General features: G+C 48.2%; 3 protein-coding genes across 3 annotated transcripts; all 3 read left to right on the top strand.

Annotated features, from left to right (window-relative positions):
* The first annotated feature begins 543 nt into the window (after nt 1-543).
* LOC146433419 (G-protein coupled receptor 35-like) lies at nt 544-5,777 on the top strand. The gene is made up of 2 exons (XM_085069737.1): nt 544-745; nt 4,414-5,777. Exon 2 carries the CDS (start codon nt 4,451-4,453, stop codon nt 5,372-5,374), a length of 924 nt encoding a protein of 307 aa, XP_084925863.1. The 5' UTR covers nt 544-745; nt 4,414-4,450; the 3' UTR covers nt 5,375-5,777.
* A 1,270-nt stretch (nt 5,778-7,047) lies between these two features.
* On the top strand, nt 7,048-11,512 carry LOC146433418 (G-protein coupled receptor 35-like). Its single transcript, XM_085069736.1, has 2 exons — nt 7,048-7,440; nt 9,064-11,512. The coding sequence occupies exons 1-2, from the start codon at nt 7,432-7,434 to the stop codon at nt 10,015-10,017; spliced, it is 963 nt and encodes a 320-aa protein (XP_084925862.1). The 5' UTR covers nt 7,048-7,431; the 3' UTR covers nt 10,018-11,512.
* Nucleotides 11,513-13,332: 1,820 nt separating this feature from the next.
* LOC146433417 (G-protein coupled receptor 35-like) lies at nt 13,333-17,972 on the top strand. The gene is made up of 2 exons (XM_085069735.1): nt 13,333-15,004; nt 16,210-17,972. The coding sequence occupies exon 2, from the start codon at nt 16,236-16,238 to the stop codon at nt 17,169-17,171; it is 936 nt and encodes a 311-aa protein (XP_084925861.1). The 5' UTR covers nt 13,333-15,004; nt 16,210-16,235; the 3' UTR covers nt 17,172-17,972.
* Nucleotides 17,973-20,169: the final 2,197 nt, after the last annotated feature.

Below are 20,169 nucleotides of genomic sequence, written 5' to 3'. Positions count from 1 at the left end.
GACAAGTGAAGCTCTTTGCCACCCATATGAGATGCCAAGGCCTTGGTTTAGCTGCCATGCTGAGGCTCTCGATGTTTTGGCTGGAGCTGTGCTCAAACAGGAGTGCAGGCAAGAGCCCTAACACTGCCCCCATCGTGCTCTCCTGCTCCATCCATGCCCCAGGCATCAAACCCAACCCAGGGAACCATCTGAGTGCAGCATTTGAGGAGGGCTGGGGAGGCTTTCTGCAGCCTACAGGAAGTCTACACTATGTGCCAAGCTGCTCCATGTGCCCACCTCCATGCCCAGAGCTGTGCAACACAACTCAGCTTGACACTCAGGTGTACCTCTAGCTGCATGGGGTGATCCATACCATATATTGCATCTTCCTGGCTTTACTTAGCTTAGATTTCAGCCCAGCATTTCCAATCCCCAGCTGCTGAACATCACTGTTAGCCACAGAACACACCCTTTTAGACACTGCAGAGTGGTGAGGCACCAGAGTTCACTGTAAAGTATTGCCACCATTGATCTGGCCATTCAAAACCTAACTGATGTGAAATCTGCTGTTACGCAGGAGGAGGAGGTGCTGTGGTCCCTTAAGAACCAGGGAGCTGTTGGTGCCAAGCACCTGCCCTGCACAGGCAGCCCGTGACCATCCTCTAGCCCCACCAGCCAGCCCTGCTCGTCCTGCCCGGGCTGTGTGGCTGCACAGACCCTGCCTCAGGTGGCACCTGCTGCTGACTTTGTCACATTAAATCTACAGGTAATATCACATTGTTTCCTCCTCTCTTGCTCTCTGTGGACTGCTGCTCAGGGCTCTGCTGTGCCTGGGGGGAGGCAGAGGAGGCTTACAGGGTAATTTCTGCAGGATAGTGATATCCCTGTGATGCAGGGATCGGTTGTGATCTCTGAGCCTTTCTGTTTCTGTTCTTACTCCAAGGTATTCTATAGATACTTTACCTGGAATATCACAGCAGCTGAGAACTGAAAGTTAATTTATCCCGACATGGGAAATGAGTGATTCTAAGAGTTGGAGTTTTTTTGTCTAGGAGACCCATTCCAGGGTCTGTCAAAGCAGATCATGGTTAGGGTTACCACAATACAGTTTTCAAGGGGTGCAGCGATAGATGAGACTGAAAGAATGCAAGTTTCAAAAAAGAAGAGAAAAAAGTGCTGTGCCTTAGATCCCTGCATTTGAGAGAGCTGTGAACAGCAGCATGGTTGGAACAGGCAGTTTGCAGATTTCTTTATGCTATTTGGAAACAGAGAGGAAAAGCCCCTCAGCTCACTGCCATGGCAGGGCCCTCACGTGGCTCTCCTCTGCCATGGGGGCTGTTTGCCTGCTCACTCTTTCTGGCCATGCTTCTCCCCAGCCCAGCACCTGCCCAGAGCCTTCCAGCAGTGGTGTGGGTACATTAACACCCTGGGACGTGCTGTCCTGTCCAGGTCTATTCTCATACCTGGGCTGCATCTTCATTAAGTATTTATTTAATGAGAGCCACCCATTCCGTGTATAGGAATGTTGGTGACAATCAGGGCTGTTGCCATGGAGGTGGCAGGTCTGAGGGCAGTTGATGCAGAAGATGCTGTGCTGTGTCCCATGCTTCACCCCCCTTTTCCTTCTTCCTCTGCCTCTGCTCAGTTCCAGGTCCCTTCCCTTGCTCACCATGGCTCCTGTGCTGTCCTCAGTCATTTGACCCACCACATTCACCCTTTATTTCACCCATCGCATCCACCCTTCAGCACCTGGTGCCTGCTCACTTCTGAGCTCCCTCCAGAAGGAAGGAGGATTTTCCATGCAAGCATCGCCCTTCAGTGCAGCTGCTTTCCCACTGGACAAACACTGGATGCTAGCCACCCTAGTGCTGCTGCAACATCCACTGTGTCTCCAGCCTCTGCCTTGTGTCTCTTCCTCCAGCCTCTGTGTTCAGGGTCTGGCAGAAGCCACCTGCTTCTTGAGCTGCTGGAGGAAACAAGCCCAGCCCTGGCCTTCCTTCCCTGATGGTCACCAGCTTCTGTGCTGGGGGACAGCTGCTGACTTGCTCTCCCCAGCCTCTGGTGGGGATAGCAGGACACCCTGCACAGCACTGGTGACCTTGTCTGTTGAGCCCCAGCCTATTCCTGGTCTTCCAGCAGCAAGATGCAGTTTAACGAATGTCTCCATCCTTTTGTCACACCTGTAGGTTGCTGCCTAGCCCCTCTGATGCTGCAGGCATTTCATCTACTAAGCATTTCCGGCAGCCACAGGATATGCTAGTTTGTCAAGCTGCATCTCTTTAAAGATATTTTTTCACTCAGTTATACTCTATCAGTGCTTTGTGACCCTCTTTAAACCCTCTGCTCATTTTATCCATCCTCCCAGCCTCTGGACTGCCTTGTGGCCTGGAGCACTTGTGAGCCCTGCTGCTAACTGCATTTGGGCCAGGTCTCCAGCCCCAAAGGCAGCGCTGGCCAGAGCCCTTTCACTGCAGAGCCCAGCAGTGTGATTTGCCTGGGTTGTACCTCTGCAGAGGCTGCTGCCACTGCAGACCAGGGCAATGGAAAGAAATCCGGGCACCAGTTGGTGTTGTGATAATAGCTGCAGCTCCCCCACACCCCTTTCTTAATGAGTGTACTTGTCACCTAGTGTCCTGCCTTCCCCACCCCACGTGGCCCTGGCCCCTCCCTCGGGTTTCCCCTATTGGTTCCTGTACCCTAACTCTGCTCATGTACCTCCCCTGTACCCAGAGGTCACTGGGCCTGTGTGCTGTCCCCGCCCCTCCCTGTTTCCCTATAAAACCCCTTACCCTCTGCCATCTTGCAGTGTATGCACACGTGCTGTCTATGCTCCACGTGTGTGTATGCACAGGTCTATGCAGATGTAGTCTATGCTCCACATGTGTCTATGCTCACAGATCTATGCAGCACATGTGGCTGTGCATGTGAGGCCTTCGCCCTCGAGGCATCTCTGCCTCGGGGAGGTCGTTGGCCTCTGCTGCACCATACGAATAAACATCTTCCATGGACACAACGCATAGACCCTCCTCGCCTCCTTTATCACCGCCGGTTGTGGAAGCAGACGAACCAGAGCTAGCCTTATGGCTCCCCAGCCGGTGAGAGTGCAGTGTCCAGCCCTGGGACAGAGGGTTTGGAGCACTGAGGCGCTGAACCAGGCTGGGTACAGATGCTCTAGGGTAAGGTCTGCTAAAACATCCTTCTAACCGCAACAAGTTGGGATCTCACGCTTCTGCCTCGTGCAGTTAGTGACTGTAACCAGTGACAGTTCCCTGCTGCTATTTACCATGGTTCAGAGAGGTTTTTCAGACAGCTGTCCCCTTCCTCCCAGGGGACAGTCAGTGAGCAGAAAGTCTCTGTTGGGACACCCAGACCTGAGAACACAAGAACTGGGAGAGAGATCTGTGCAGCAGTCACATTAACGTCTGCTATTGCCCAAGAGACTTATGTATTCCCCCAGCAACTACGTTATCTTTGTATTTTTGTATCTTTGTATTTTTCAGATACTTCAGAAGTGAATTCTGATTTGCAGGCAGTGCCCTCACCAACTGGCCACAAGGTCTGCATTGCTTGTAGAGACAAATAGCTGTTGAACCAGGCAGACATGGTGTCCCTTCCCACATGTCTGAAAGCTACGGGATTTCACCAGATCCCTCCCCACTTCACTCTCCTGTTAGAGTGGTAAAAAACCTAATTTACTTTGAAAGGGTTTTGTTTTTTTTTTCCCAAAGTGTATTTAGATGCAAGCAGAAATCTAGTGACATTCTCAGAATCACCAGTTCGGAGAATTGTTTTACATGCATATCTCATTAAGCCACTTTGCACAGGATGGGGTCTGATGAAAAATGATTTTTATCAGCCCATGAACTCACACTCTTCACACAATCAATGCTCTTGCAAAACATCTTGCAGCCTGTGTGACAGAGGCTCAATAGCTACTACTTATAATGTGGATTTCTGAGGGTGGCTGGATGCCTGCCTGCAGCGGGACCCATCTAATACAGCCCTTAAAGGCCAGTTCCTTGTTCTGCAGTGGTGTTTCCTCTTTCAGATGTGCCTTTCTGCTTTACATCTGCAGACTCATAATTTTATTTCATCTGCACAGCCTGGCTTAAGGAGTTCGTGTTCACATTGTCACAGGATGTGCCCACTACCTATGGGGGCTCTTCTGAGTGCCATTTAGCCTCCTGCCCTCACACACTTCAAGATCTCCCCATTTAATAAAGGCTGTCAGCCATGTCCTGTTGGAAGTGTACCTTGAGATGCTCATAAACTAAGTGAACATAAAGCTTGACAAAGGATGCCAAAGGATCCAAGCTGACTGAGAAAGACAGCTCTGTAAAGCTCAAATTCATATATTTAACAAAGGACATATGTACTTAAATGTGCTTTTGTTACAGTTGCTAGGAGGTCTTACCATGTATTTTCCCATTTCAGGTCTCAGAACATCATACAACATCTGTAACTCAGGACAATGAATGTGTCCAACAACTGCAGCACCACAAATTTAGAACTGCATCACCATGTTCTCCTCACTGAGTTTGTTTTGTATAGCCTCATTTTCTTTTTTGGAGCGCTATTTAATATCCTTGCCTTCTGGGTGTTCTTCTGCAAGATGAAGAAGTGGACAGAAACCAGGGTGTATGTAATGAATTTAGTTTTTGCAGATTTCTCTGTCATCTGCACCTTGCCTTGCATGGTTTATTTGCACTGGAACAAGTCAGGCCGAGGGGAACTCTGCCAGTTTATAGAGGCGATGTATTTTATCAACATGTTAGTGAGCATCTACATAGTTTCATTCATCTCCATTGATCGATACATTGCCATAAAGCACCCCTTGAAAGCCAGGACCTTCAGGTCCCCAGGAAAGGCTGCCCTCCTCTGTGGGCTTCTGTGGGTCTTGGTGATAAGCAGTGCCACTGTGCAGCTCTGGCATAGACATGAAACTCTCTGCTTCCAGACCTATGGCCCCATACCTACTGCTCGCAGCCTGCTGGCCATTTTCTTCATTTTCACTCTCCCGTTAGCAATCTTGATCTTTTGCTCCACAGAAGTCATCAGAAACCTCAAGAAACATCTGAACACGAATTCACCAGAGGAGAAATCAATCCAGAAAGCCGTACACATTATTTATGCAAATCTGATTGTATTTCTCATATGTTTTCTGCCAGCCCACCTTGGGCTACTTGCCAGGTTAGTAATGGAGAATGTTGGAGCAACCTGTTTCCTGCTCTGTGTCATTAAGAACTTGTCCTCTGTGACGAGGTGCATTGCCACATCCAACTGCTGCCTCGATAGTGTCTGCTACTACTTTGTCACCAAGGAGTTCCATGAAGCCTTTCTACTGCCCAAATCCTGCACTCAAAAAACAGATGCAACCCAGCCCTTGCAGATATAGACTTGCCAAAAGAAAAAGGGGAACAAAACCCACCAAACCCAACCCGCCCCCAACATCTGCAACATAGAGAGGAAATACAGCTTCAGTGCTATTTGGATAACTATCGCTCTTTTTCTCTAGTGAGCTCTTCATTAGGTCTACTGTTACTAAGTCAATTACAATTTATACTCTATTTTTCTGTTAAACAAATAGGTCACAGAGATGTGTAAAAGTGTGTATGTAATCCCTAGTTGTTAACATGCCTCCACTCCACCCTCCCTTGTTACTCTTTCAGGAAGACAGTTGAGCCATGCACCTCTTGTTTTAGTTCATTTTGCAACTAAAGTCAACTGGTCCTTACTGCCAACATGAACAAATACACATATTTTACCTCATTGCATGTTCCAGGTTGTTTTCATTATTAAAATAATCTGGTTTATATTTATCGTATTCCTTTGGTAGGCTGGGTGGGGTGGGTGTTCAGGTGGTTCTGATGTATTACTAAATACATGACCCTACAAAACAGCCTAGACTCTTATGACCTCCTTCCCCTTCAACTCAACAGGCCAGACTGGTGTGAAGGAACACTTTTAGTGTGAAAGCAACACTTATCCAGTACCATAAAGGAACAAAGTCCAGATTTCAGAGCTCAGTATTCCTGCCAGCTCCCCTCTGGCTGCACTGCTGAGCCCTGGCACAGACACACCTCCTCACAGCAGCCATTTCTGAGCGGCTGTTCCTCCCGCCCGTGGGGAGGCCCTTTTACTGCTGCCTGGACATTTGCCACCCTTGCATTACTCTTGCATAGTTTTGTATTGTGGCACCAGGCTGGCCCCCAGGTTCACCGCAGCTCAGGCTCAGAGTATCTTCCCCCAGTTGAACCCAGGTGGGGCTGCCCACATTGACACCCCAAACATTTCCATCAGGGAAGTGTATTTTTCCATGAGTCAGCAGCCTAGAAAAGTCAGGGGAGAGAGGAAGTGGATACATGCTCCCTAGAACTGGGTTATTTTCTTTCTGAATACTGAAAAACCTCCAAAATGGCACTGCGCTCTACCCTAGCAACGCTCAGAGTATTCCGCCAGACAGTGTGGGGGAGTATTTCCTGCCCAAAAAACCATCTTCTCCTGTGACTTACATCTGCCCTCCATGAACCCATGGCTGATGCTCAATCTGCTGTTGTCACCTCTGAGACCTTGAGCTCCAAACACAAGAATTAATGGGACAAATCATGAGGGAGTCAGTCTGGCTCCTGTCAGCTGGCTCACAGAGATGGGATTAGAACTGCTGTAGCCAGAGGACAGCAAAAGCCATTCCAACTTCTGTGAAACACCACTGGAGCACACTCCTAACCATGTTCCTAAAGGTCTCAACACCTCACTGCTACATTGGTGTTCTTGCCCATGCCTGGTGGGCAGTGGCTGCCATTCCCATCCCTGGCTTCCCAGCGATGCTGAGGAGCAGTGTTACACTCCCGCTGCTGTGCAGAGGGTGAGCCAGGCCATCACATCTGTCACCTTGCTTGTAAAGACACCGAGGAGCAGCACGCTGGGTCCCTGGACTCACTGGCACGGGGGGCACCAGCACCAATTGCCCCCTCAGAAAGGTCACTGTCCCCACCTGAGGCACCTCTGCAATTACACCAGAAGCTGCACAGTCTGCCGGGCTCTCTGGGGAGCCTTCTGCTGCCAGAATGGCAATTTACAACCATTATGGGTTTAATTTCAGAAATTGTTTTCTCTAACTGAAAGTATTAAATTTTAATTGCCGGTTTGTGTGAGGCAAGGAGGAGGAGAGCACTGTGGGTGGAAAAACTGACGGTGAAGCATTGAGCTGCTGGGAGTGGGACAACAGAGGGCACCAGAGACTCCATCAGTGTAAAAGTAGGGGATTAACGAAGCACTTGTGGAGCACACGAGTTCACTGCTGGGTTTCAGCACTGCCGGGCGGTGACAGCCGGCTCGGACACGGCTGTGTCCTGCGCTGACACCTGTGGCTACCACAGATCTCCTTCCCTGCCCAGACACCGCGGGTTCCCTGCAGCGTTTCCAAGGACTCAGCGCACCTGCCGGCCTCACATGGAGCAGGTAATGGCTTTTAACTCTCCCACAACCGTGTGTGGCAATGGGCTTTGCTAAGCCCTTCAGGGTGTGCTTTTTCACCTCCTGTCAACATTCGGATCAGTCAGTACCAGGTGCCCTGGTTTCCTCCTGCTCTTACAGCTATTCTGCCTCACTGTTCTGCAGCTCCATTCCATTCAGGGGGGTCTTTGTCCCTTGCTGCAGTTTCCCATTAGTGCTTCTTACCATGCCTCTTCCTCAAGTGTGGGGACACCTGGCCCCAGGCACACAGCCTTGGGAGCTGCCACCAGCTCTGTGCTTCCTTGGGGGATTTGGTGGGGCTGCGATGTCCAGCCCAGCAAGCTCAGCTGTTCCTCAGGCCAGTGGTATGCAGGCAGAGAATGGCTTTTTCACTGCAAGGTGACCACAACACGCAGTCAGGGAACAGCTGCAGGGTAGGCTGGAACCACAGAGTAGCCAAAACTTATGAGGCTGAAAGCCCAAGAGCACTAGGACACCGGCTGCATGCTAGTTCCTCCATAAATTCCACCCTAAAAATGACTGCACACCTGTGGTTCAGTATCACCATACCAGTTCTAGTGCTAGGGCAAGTGTTGTGCTTTCCTCTGGGGTTGCCAGATCTGTCTCCCAATATTAAGAACAGTTCATATACTGCATGCAATTGTACATTTTCACTACAATTTACATGTTGATGTTTAAAAGCTGCTGACTTATAAGGCAATGTATTTGTAAGAGACTGTAGGAATCTGGGCATTTTCCATGCCTGCCTCATTGTAAACATTTCCTTCATGAGCTGCAGACAAAGTCTGATCCATCCTCCTTGCTGGCAGCAGATGCCCTGAAATATTTAAAGGAAGAGCAGGAGATAGTCTAAGTTCTCAGATTTGTGGTTTCTGCTCTAGCAAAATTTTGTCTTCCTACGTCTGAAGGCTGGCCTCAGACACATGTGCTCACTTTCCCTTCTTTCTCTGGAGACCTGTTACCTGCTAAGGCTGGTGGAACCCCTGCTGAGCTGTTCCTCCCCAGCAGAGGAGTGGATTCATGCTTGGGGCAGCCTGCCCACAGCAGGCACCCACCCACCATTCCCACTGCCCCTGGGAGCAAAGCCACCTGAGCTGCCCCATAGCTGGAAGGGCTGAAGCTCTGAGAATGTTCTCAGGCCTGGCAAGACCCAGAGCAAACCCTTGGGGTGGCTTCAGCAGCCAAGCAAGGGCCGTGGAGGGCAAATGGGGAATGCTGCCCAGCTCTACTGTAGGCTGCCCTAACGCAAATGGCTCTGACAACCACAGCACCAGCAAAGGCAAGGGACGACAAAAATTGTTGTTCTGCTTTGCTATGACCCAAGCTGTTCCTACCAGGGCTGGAGGGAGGGTGAGGCAGCCTTAACCCTGAAACAGCAGCAAGGGAGGGCTGTCTCTGTGTTTTTGTCTTTGCTAGCAGTGAGTGACAGTGTAACTTCAATGGCTGAGGGACTGCTGGTGCTGATGAGCCACTGAACCTCTCCAGAGGCTGCCGGCACAAACAGTGCAGAGCCACAAGGAGCTGCAGAGCCGTGAGAGGGGGGGGGCACAGCTGCAGGACCCAGCCCTGTCACCAACTCAGTCTCATGGCTGCACTCTTTCCTTGCAGAGACAGCTCAACACAAGCAATTGCACTGACAGTAATGTGCAGGACAGCATTGCACTGCTTCAGCTGGTTGTCTACATCCCTGTGCTCGCTTTGGGGATCCCACTGAACACAATTGCCTTCTGGGTCTTCTGCTGCAAAATCAAGAGATGGACTGAGACCAAGGTGTACATGATCAACCTCATTGTTGCAGACAGTTTCCTGCTCTTTACCCTGCCTTTCCTGCTGTACTTTACCAAGTACGAACATCCCGTAGACCGGCTGTGTTTTGCTGTACAAAACATCTATTTCACAAATATGCCTATGAGCATCTTTATCATCACCCTGATTGCGATTGATCGATATGTTGCAATCAAGTTCCCTCTAAAAGCAAAGATTCTTCGATCCCCGCTGAAATCAGCTTCTATCTGTGGCGTTCTTTGGATAACATTGATCATTTGTTCTCACCTTTTTCCAAAACTTCACAGTAACTGGGAAGGTTGCTGTTTTCGGAGTCAATCTATTCAACCTACATATTTCTCATTCTTCTCCAGTATCTGTGCGTATTTTATTCCCTTAGGGATTGTGATGTTTTGCTCAGTACAAGTCATTAGATGTCTAAAAAAGAAGATGGCCACAAGCCCTCATGAGACAAAATTATTCCAGAAGGCTGTGCACATTGTTTCTGTGAATTTGTGTGTGTTCACTCTCTGCTTCTCACCTCTCTACATCACACTGCTTGTGCGGGCTGCAGTGGAACTTGCTGGAGATTCTTCTCTGCTCTCAGAAGTTAGAACCTGTATTAAGATCTTTGCATGCTTAGCAAATTGTAACTGCTGTTTGGATGCATTTTGCTATTATTTTGCAGCCAAGGAATTTCCAGAGTTTTCTTCTATGCTCCCCAAGTGTCTGTTTAGGAGGACCAAGATGAACCAAAGCGAAGAGTCTCAGCCACCCACGGATCAAGTGATGGCATAAACAATGTGCAGTGCACGGCAGGTGTTAAGTGCCTCGATGCTGCTGAAGTTTTCAGGCACAGGGAATGGAACCACCTACTGTGTTTGCAATAATTGTAGGTATAGGCATATGTGCAAAAAGGGGCAACCCCTCCAAAGGGTCTGATGGAACTTGATTTTGTCGTGCTATCCTCAGTGACTTGACTCCAGCTCTGACTACTGTCTTGTATCACTGCATCGCAGCTCCAGGCGCCTCCTGGTGACAGCTATGTCTTGGTTGTCTTCATGGTCCTTCACTATCAGTGTCTTCTGACTTGTAAACTTCTAAAAAATTTCCTCCTGGGACTGCAAGCTCATATTCTGCTCATTTAAACTTAGAGGCAATTAACTTCCTCCACAACAGCTGACATATTGTTCCCCTACAAGTCTGTCACCGTGCAGTGACACTCGTTCAGACCACAGCTTGAAACCACCGACTAGACCTTGGTCAATTAAACACGCAAGGACTATTCCCAGCACGGAAAGTATCCCACATCCAAACATTAGATTCACCTGCTTTGTGTCAATTCTTTGCAGACAACACAGTGGAAGCTGCAGTGAGCAACTGTGCCATAAAAATGGGTGAAATTTCTCAGGCCATTCAGCTGATGATTTATGTCCCAGTTTTCTTCACTGATGATTTTTGAATGCTCTGACATTAGTGGTATTTCACTGCAAGCACAGCAAGAGGCCTGTGTGTGTATGTGACCAATTTAAACATTGCACACTGTATCGCTGGTTCTGCCTTCTAAATGCTCTTTATAAAAACAGGAAAACATACAGGAGACAAATAGTACCTGATCTTAAAAACCACCTATTGCTTAAGGAGGTGTGTCAGTGTTGTCACCCTTGTAGCCATCAACAAATATGCTGCAATTAACTACCCTCAGAGAGCAAGAGGCTTTTTGGCAGACATCACTCACAATCCAAGCAAGCGGTGTTCAGCAAGACTTCTACTTCAGAAACAGTACAGAGGGCCTTCAAAAACATTTTTGGCTCTAGGATTTCCTTTTGGGACTTTGCATCTCATTGCTCACAATGAATGCCTGTTCCAAAATTATTATTATGAGGTTTTTTATTATTTTGGAAAAAAGAAGAAGATATGAAGATTCATATCAAACTGTTGACCTACTGTTAATCTAGAAAGCAAACTTGCTCATGTTTTCTTCGAGTAAACATGAAGAACTTGTTCAATTTCCAGGGGGCTCCAAATAGGTCATCCACTCTGAAATGCAGAAATGCAATGCTTTTATAGTGTGGCCTCACATATAGGTCTCATTATATAGTATGTGTGTTCCTTTTCTGTATTGTCAGGGGGAAATAAGTTGACTTCACAATCCCTGTCATCATTAAGTAATATTTTTTTGCTGTTTGCATTGAATGCTATGAAAACAAAAACCAAAACATACTTTTGCAAGTGATAATAAAGGTATGTCATAGTAATACATCTATAAATAAATATTCATTTATTACCATTATACATCAGAGTACTCTATTATTTAGGCTAAACCTATACTGGAGATTGGGGCAAAAGGCTTTGCTACCAAGGTATAAGATCTGCCTTACAAAAGGGTATTTAACAGTGCGACCCAAAGATGAGCAAGGAGCTTCCTGATTATCTGAAGACATATGTTCTAATCTGGACAAAAATTATTATCTGGCTTATATGTCAAGTTTAGGATGGGTTTCTGATATCTTGCTTCAGTCTGAACAAAGCCTCATCTCCCTGAGTGCTCCCAGTAAATGGAACAGATGAGTTATCAGACCCTGGGCCACCATCCAGTACTGCAATAGCAATCCACCAGGATGGCGACCTGCTTATCCCCAAATCTTTTCCATTTCCTAGAAAAACAGTACGGGAAATGATAGTGGGGACCAGCCACAGCTGCCAAGTCCATCAGCTGCCTCAAACAGCAAGGCTAAACCACTGCTTTTTACTAGTATTTCTGAAATATATAACTTTCCTGTCCTATAAAAGAAAATAATGCTAGTAATGGCTTCCACTTCAGGCTTGAGAGAAAAAAAAATGACAAGGAAAAGCCTACAAAGTAATTCAGAATCTTGCTTTTATGCGAGTAAGTAGCCATCAGATATAGCATTTTTGGCCCTCTTATGCATGGAAGGCAGGGGCTGGCATAAGACAGTGTTTTGCTGTTTTGTGGCATTTGGGCACCAAATGAACCTGAGTTCTTACCAGAGGTTTGAGCTCCAGGGGGCTGAAATACTGGGGAGCTGTGAGCTGGGTGCTGCTTTCATGTGTTGGAAGAATCTCTGATTTGTTTTCCTTGGCGCAGCACAGCTGTTTAAGTGGGAAGCACTGCCTGGCAGCCTGCAGGGAAGTCCACAAGCACTGAAGCAGCATCAAGGAGCTGGGAAGCACAGGCTTTTCCATGCCCTGGCCGGTGTGAGTGCACAGATCCACAGCTGGTCCCTGGTGCTGCACGGCTGTGGGGCGAGCTGCAGAACACAGAGTCCTGACAGTGCATTTTCTGCCATGGACAGCTCCAGCAGTGCTGAGGAAGGGGAAAGGGGAAACAGCTCCAACAGCCAGGGCTGGTCACCGTGTGGGATTGCTGCACTTAGCCCCACATTGCCATTTCACAGGCTGTCTGTGCTAAAAATAATACTGACATGTTCTGCTCTCAACCCTACAGTTCTCTTTTGGTCAAGATCTGCTGTTGCACCATTCCATCTTGCCATGAGAAAGCCAGGACACAAACCACACGGGGCAGAGGCACTGCAAAGCCCCCATGCTCAGGGTAGCCCAGTGTCCCATGTCCCCCTCCCATGTGTGGAGATGGTATCAGTACCTCTCCCATCTTGCCAGAGGCTCTGTCCCACTGTGATATGCCAGCAGCTGCAGCCAGCAGGGCACAGTCTCTGGGATGCAGGGGAGATGGAGATTTTCCCTGGCAGGGAAAGGAGGCAGGAGCCAATCAAACAGTCTGTCAGCAATCTGTACAGTGGTTCTTTACCTTACAGGAATATTTTGCCCCAATGGCTACTTTCATTAAGACAATCACTTTTTCAGGCACAATGTGGTGGATGCTGGTGCCAGTGGAAGGTCCTTTGGAGCTCGCTGCAAGCAGCACTGCAGCCTGTACAGGCACCAGAGCTTGGCAGGACTGTTGGGCCCTGGATTACCCTGCCCAAGAACTGCCAGTAGGGAAGTGAAAGCACAGCACAAGTGTCACCTCCACTGCACCACACGGTGACAGCATTCGCGGCACTGAGACAGGCTGAGAACTGCAGAGACAGGGGAAATACCCAGTGAGCGTCATTGGGCCATGGCAGGGCTGATAAAACCGTGACTGCTGGGAGGAGGGCACTGAGAGCAGCTGCAGCCGAGGGTGGCTGATGGGGAGATGAGGTGGAGAGAAGAGCAGGATGGGGATCCTGATGCAGCAGTGGCCAGGAATCAGGCAAAGAGCCAAGAGCCTCAGCAGGAGACATGTAAGTTCTCCACAGACAGCACTTTATCCTAGCTTTGCCTACTGGTAGCTGGTGTTGAATTTGCTGTGACGTACCCAGGTGAACCTGCTGCTCACAGCCAGCTGCTTTGTGCCTGGTGACATGGGTTGTCCCTCTCTTGAGATCTCACTGGGCTGATAAGATCTTCATCTGGTGACTACAGCACCAAGCTGTGGATGGGAAATATGGGAAGCATGGGAAGCATCACACTGGACAGGTGCTATGAGCTGAACCCCTCCAGGCTTAATTTTGACTGCTCATGGTTTATACCACTAGGGATTGCCTGGACATAGACAATAGGAGTGTGTGAACAACACCTGAGAATGATGCAGAGTTTTCTGTACAGTGGTGAAACTATCACAGCCCGGAAGCTGGATGACTTTGAAAACTAAAGTACCAACAAGGACCATGACACGAAAGGTTGTTGGTTGGGGATCAGTAAGCTGGAAGTACTAGTATGTCAGTAACTACTTATAAGGATCCACCAAGAAACACCCCCAAGAAAGGCAATATCAATCCCTGGAAAGTCAGAAATATGTAATACATGCTGACTGTACGCCAGCAAGGAATTAGTCTCAAGGGCTGGCTTGTGATGTGCAGACACAAAATGCAGAAATACTCCAGAAGCTGCTCTAAGATTACCTGGAAAGTAGAAAGATAGCAATTTCAGGTACTAATATCAGGATCTTTAGGCTTATTGATCAACTTGTCTGAGCTTTCCTGGTAAATAGGCTGCCATGGGTAGCCAGAGAGCAGCCCCTGGGCAGCAGGTGCCTGCAGACACAGAGCAGTCACCAAGTCAGCAGGTCACAGGGTCACGGTGCCACGTTTTCTCAGAATTGCTGGCTGAGAACTATGGAAGAAAAGAGATGTAGAATGATTCAGAGTGAGACACTATAATAATCACAAAACTGCCTGCAAAACCACAGCCCTCACCTCTCCAACAGCTGTGTGACTGGGGGCCTGTTAGGGCTGTTGTGCCCCATGGCTCAGGCAGGGTGACATCAGAAGCCGCTCCTGCTCCAGTCCCAGAAGGGGTGGCAGTCTGGAAGGCAGAGAGAAGACTTCAGGACCTTCCAGGGCAATGGGTCCCCTCCAAGCAGTCTGTTGAGCAAGGAAGGTCAACAGGCATTGCCCAGTGAGACATCAGACAATGGAAAGTAAAGCAAAGGAAAAAAGGAAAAACCCAAAGCCATTCCACCACTGGAGGAATTGCTGCAGGGATGCACGGGAGACAGCATTTCAGCAGGCTCCTCAGCCAACAGGAGGTGGTACAAGCCACACCAATGGTTACGGAGGAAGCTCTGCCCTGGGGAAATGTGCTCAGGAGGGGTGCGGGTGCTTCCTTGGCCAGCATTGCTGCTCTCACAGCCACTAGAAATTGGTTATCACAGGACACCTTGCTGGTCATGTGCAAGGAGCACTGCTCATCGTGCCTGCACAGCGCTCCACGGCCGGGCTGGGGGAACTCGCTCTCTCTAAGGACAGCAAGCAAACAGGTAATTTCTCCTGGCTATTTACTGACACGGTTATTTGAATTCTGCATGGCATTACCTTTCCCAGCTATGATGGGACCCCAAAATAGTGATGGAGAAAGAGAGGGCTAGAGCTGGTATATTTTCAAAGGTTCATTTTGATACTGGCTACATTTGACATGTTTTGGATGCTTAAGGGGTGTCTCAGCCTTTGCTAGGTCTTTGCTAGGTCCCCTGTTGTGATCTTCCCTTGTATCTTATGGGCTTATAACACATTTCTCATGTCCAGAGGACAGAGATGCTGCCGGTAGCTGCTGTACCACATTCCCTCACCTCTTCAGAGGTTTCCTGGCATGATTCCTCTGCTGCATGATTTTCAAAGCTAAACAAGAGCTGTAAATGCACATAAATTCTGCAGCATTGCCTGATGGTTCACCCGCTGGGGATGCTTTTGAGACCCGTGAACCTGCACACATGGAGCCATGTTCCACTTGCAGGGAAAACCTAAAGACATGCCAGACATCCTGGGTCTTTTCTGTCTACAAACAGTTGTACCTGGAATGTGCTTCTGCATTAACTCCTCCAAAGCAGGAGAGCAAACAGCAATATTGCCCTTAATCCGAGGTGATAAAACCACCCACTAGATCAAACACAGCTCATGTCTTTCATGGCTCATGGCTGCTCAAAACTAATGATAGATGTACTAATAATTGCTTGTATTACTAATGAGAAGTGATGTGGAGACATCTCAGGACTGGTGGAGAGGACAGCTGTCCTTTTGCTGCACATGTCCTAGAACATTTTGTGCTGTGAGGGTGCTGGCTGGCTTCCACTGAGCCCTGCTATAAGGGAAGGGATAAGAGTTGGATTTAGGCATTCCCTTTCCACTATCAAATGTGTGCAATGGCTCACATAACTCCATGGTGCTGGATATCTGCTGCTGCCTGATCCAAGTCTGAGCCAAAATAGGGGCCCAAGCCCTTTTCCCTGCCACCCTCCACAAGCAGTCTTCCCCGCACAGGACCCAGGAAGAATCTAAGTTTTTCTCTCCTTCACAACTGATCCAGCTTGTGTCCCTGTCCCTCTTCTTCCCACTAGGTATCCTACACCCAGCCATGCACAGCTTGTCAGGTTTTCATGGCTGGTAAAGCCCTGAACTCTCTCAATTAGAATGAATCACTGATGCAGTCCAGAACCTCACTTATAAAAGGCTTAATTTGCTTTTGCAGGAACTGTACCTTTTGATACCCCCAAAATGAACCACAGCAGCTGCAATATCACAGCCTATGAAAGGTTTCCACTTGTCCAGCTGTGTGTTTACATCCCGGTTTTGGTTTTGGGCATTGCGCTGAACATGCTGGCGCTGTGGGTGTTCTGTTGGAAACTCGGCAAATGGACAGAGACCAGAGTATACATGGTCAACTTGGCAGCTGCTGACTGCTTGCTGCTCTTCACCTTGCCATTTAAAACTCTGTCCCAGTCCCAGCAGCTGAAGGCAGATGGATGGTGCCTGGTTCTGGAAGGTGGCTATTTCATAAACCGCTTGATGAGCATTGGTATCATCACCATCATAGCCGTTGATAGGTACCTCGCAATCAAGTACCCTTTGAGAGCCAAGGCACTGAGGTCACCACTGAAGGCAGCTCTTGCCTCTGGATTTCTTTGGATAGTCATCATCTGTGAAGTTTCCATCATTAAAAGCTTAGAGAACCGAAGACAAGATGACCTTTGCTTCGAAAAATCTTCTGTGACACCCTCGGTGATCACACTGGGTGCCATTATTCCAGGGTTTTTCATTCCATTGGTCATCTTGAGCTACTGCTCCATACGAACCATTGCAGAACTCATGAGAAAGAAGAATGAAAACTGTCACAACGAAAAGTTAACCAGGAAGGCTGTGTACATTGTGTCTGCAAACATGGCAGTGTTCATCATATGCTTTTTACCTCTTTATCTCGGGCATCTCCTCCGCTTCATAATGGACTCTGTCAGCTCTGACTGCTCTGCCATACAGAGCATTAACAACTTTGTTCACTTTGCCTCCATCCTCGCAAACACAAACTGCTGCCTGGATGCCATTTGTTACTACTTTGTCAACAAGGAATTTAAGGAAGTGTCTTCCAAGCTAACAAAGACCAAATCTGAAGACATTGAAGAAGCTGAAATTCAGCTCCCACATGTAACACATTAATGCAAAACATATGCAGCACACATTTTATACTGGCATTTTATACTGGGACTCACTAGCAGAGTTTCACACTTGCTTTTTATTAGAGTGGGATGGAGGGACATTCTACTAATAAGAAACATTCAGATACATGATTCAACTCTGATTCAGACAACCACAGCAGTCCAGATCCTGATATAATGAGTTAGATTACCGCTGACAATTCTCTGCCTTATGCAAATTTGTGTAAAATGATAAATTTCCCCTGCCAAAAATCCCCTGTCTTTCATTTTCCCAGGAAACCGAAAAGAAGCACAGGCAGTGGTAAAGGATTGGGGTTTGTCACTCATCCCCACCTTGGATCAGTGTTTGTGCAGCTGTGACAAAGAAATAGAGGCTATTCCAAATATCAAAAAACTTTAAAAAATCAGAGTGAAACCACTGCAGAAAAAGAAAGGATCATGTTTCTATCAGTCACAAACATACTGGGGTTTAGTGGCTAATAATGCACAATCCCGTAATAGAGGCATATTACACTTCCTGTAGAGAACTTTGCGGAAATACAACAGCTACAACATGGACATCATTACAATACAAGGTCAGAGGAAATTGCAATTTCTTGGACTGGAGAAAAATTTTCCATCAAATATATTTGAGTCAAATGGCATTAAAATTAAATAGAAGAATTGGCGTAGGGCAGTGGGAATAAAGATTCTGTATTAGGACTCTATTCAACCTTAAAATGTAAAGGACTGTGTAAAGAATGCGGCACCAAAGTTGTTCCAAAGAAATCAATCTAAATAAAGTTGTGTCACTAGCATGGAATTGACTTTTTTAATGAGTTAAATGGAAAAGGTAGGAGATGGGGTGGTACAGGACCTGCTCTGCTGTCTGTCCGCAGGAGGGACAGCTCCCTGTTGTCCAGGCAAGGGACAGCAGGTATGAACTCCAACTGAGACTGGGATTTGCTAAGGCAGAGCACTGTGTCCCACCCTGTGATGCACTTACCACAAACAGCTAAGCAGGTAAAACCGCTTAGCAGCCTCAGACCACGCCCTGGGCTGGGATGTACCACGCACACACCTCCACTCACGCCTCTACTCACACCCCCTAACCACAGGCCGGGCTTCCATCCACCTGTACATGCTGGGCCCAGCCCTGCTGCCACAAAAACATCCTTACAGTCCCCACACCCAGCCCTGCCTTTGTGCCTCCTCCCATTCAAGGCACATGCCAAAAGAAGGAATTCCCTCAAGGAGAGCTCCTGCTGCAGACAATGGTTGAGCAGAGCCCTCCATCCACCTGGGCAGCAGCTGTTCTGCTGCACCGGACAGCAGCAAACTGCTGACAGCTTCCCGAGGGGATGCAGGCTTCTCAGCATGCTCACCAGAGATTCAGGTAGAAATGGGGATATCTGCTCTGTTAACACCAAAATCTGAAAGCAGAATATCTCCTTTCCTTACTACACAATAGGGAGGGAAAGGGGGAGAGGCTGTAGCGGCAAAGACCTTTTAAGGAGGTTGGTTTCTCTCTGCTGTTCTACACTTGCCTTTATTTTGAAAAGATCAAAGCAGCAACGAAGTGCACACAGAGATGGATTATCTGCTTCTAGCTCAGCCCAAGGGGTGGCAGGGCCCTGGCTCACACCCTGCCTTCCCCAGCCCTGTGTGTTGATGGCTCTGCTGCATCACTGCGTAATATATGCACCTTTGTGATTTGATAGATTGTTCCCCAGTAAAGCTCAACAGATCTTTAAGATTCCCTCTCCAGTATAGGATTTGTGTGTTGAGAGCAGTGATTTTAGAGATTACCTGACTGCCAGTGTGTTTTTTCGATAACTTCAGTCTCACCAGCATGGATGTGAGCTCTTCAGAGGTGAAAGCTCTGCACAAACTGCTGTTTTACATGGGCAAGAAAAAACTACTTCTACTCCAGTAACTGCTCATAAAAAGGGTGGGGGTGATACAAAGCAGCCTACAAACAAAGCATTTCCGAGCACGCTCTGCTAACCCACCGAACTTCTAGTAACGCCTCTTCCTCTGGCAGGCATTTGCCCAGAGATACACCTCACGAATGCCTGGCGTGAGGCAGCGAAGCGTTCTCCGCCACAGAAACCTCACAGCAGAGCCTCTGTACATCTGTGAGTCCTCAGCTGCTTACCAAGGTTTAGAGCGGGGGAAGCCTTGGAGGAGCAGTGCAGGAGACAGCAGGAGACAGAGAGACACAGACATCTTGCCAGTGCAAGATGGTGCTGGGCAGGGAGTGCAGGGATGGTGCTGAGTGCCACACCCAACCTCTGCAGCATCCTCAGGACCAACACCACCTGTGGCTGGTGGCTGCCTGGGAGCAGCTGGTTACTGAGGGCAAAGAGGCAGCACAGCATGTTTCACTCTTAGAAGTGTGATAAACTATCCCTTTGACATAGGACTGAAATTTCTGGTTTTCACCATTCAGCCAGGGCAGTCAGGGATTCAAATGTGCTGGGGCTGAAATATGCAGCACAAGGACCAAGAAACCCCACAGGCTCTCCAGCTAGAAAACTGGTTTATACTGCTCTGTTTTCACACTGCCTTTTGCTTTTCCCATCTGGATCTTTAGGGCTGATTTACTAGAAACAGTGTCCTCTAAATTCATGTCCCACCTGGCCAAGCTCTCCAGAGAAGAGGTAAGGGATGAATTAAGCAGTGAGGAGGCAGCAGTGATCTACAGATATTTCTGGTGGGCTCAGCAACCCCCGTTAGACAAGGGGGATCCAAGCACTTGCCAAAAAGGTGCTGATTCTTCCACCAGTGCCTGGAAGGTAGACAGCCCTCACCCCACAGACAGACAGACCATAACTATCCAGGTGGTGCAGGCCTGGCTTGCTTATATCTTGTTGCAATAACCTATCTCACCACATCCTCCAGCTTTTGAATACGTACAAATTAACCTTCATAGCATAGGATGCATTCTATCTTTCAGATTTCCCAGATTTCTCTGGAGCCAAGTCCAGACAACACCAACATTGTGCTTGCCAGGTGAT

Source organism: Lichenostomus cassidix, chromosome 9, assembly GCF_008360975.1.
Source record: "Lichenostomus cassidix isolate B80296 chromosome 9, HeHo_3.0, whole genome shotgun sequence".
Taxonomy (NCBI): Eukaryota; Metazoa; Chordata; class Aves; order Passeriformes; family Meliphagidae; genus Lichenostomus; species Lichenostomus cassidix.
The sequence above is the reverse complement of the archived record's forward strand: the minus strand, read 5'-3'. Positions and strand labels throughout refer to the sequence as shown.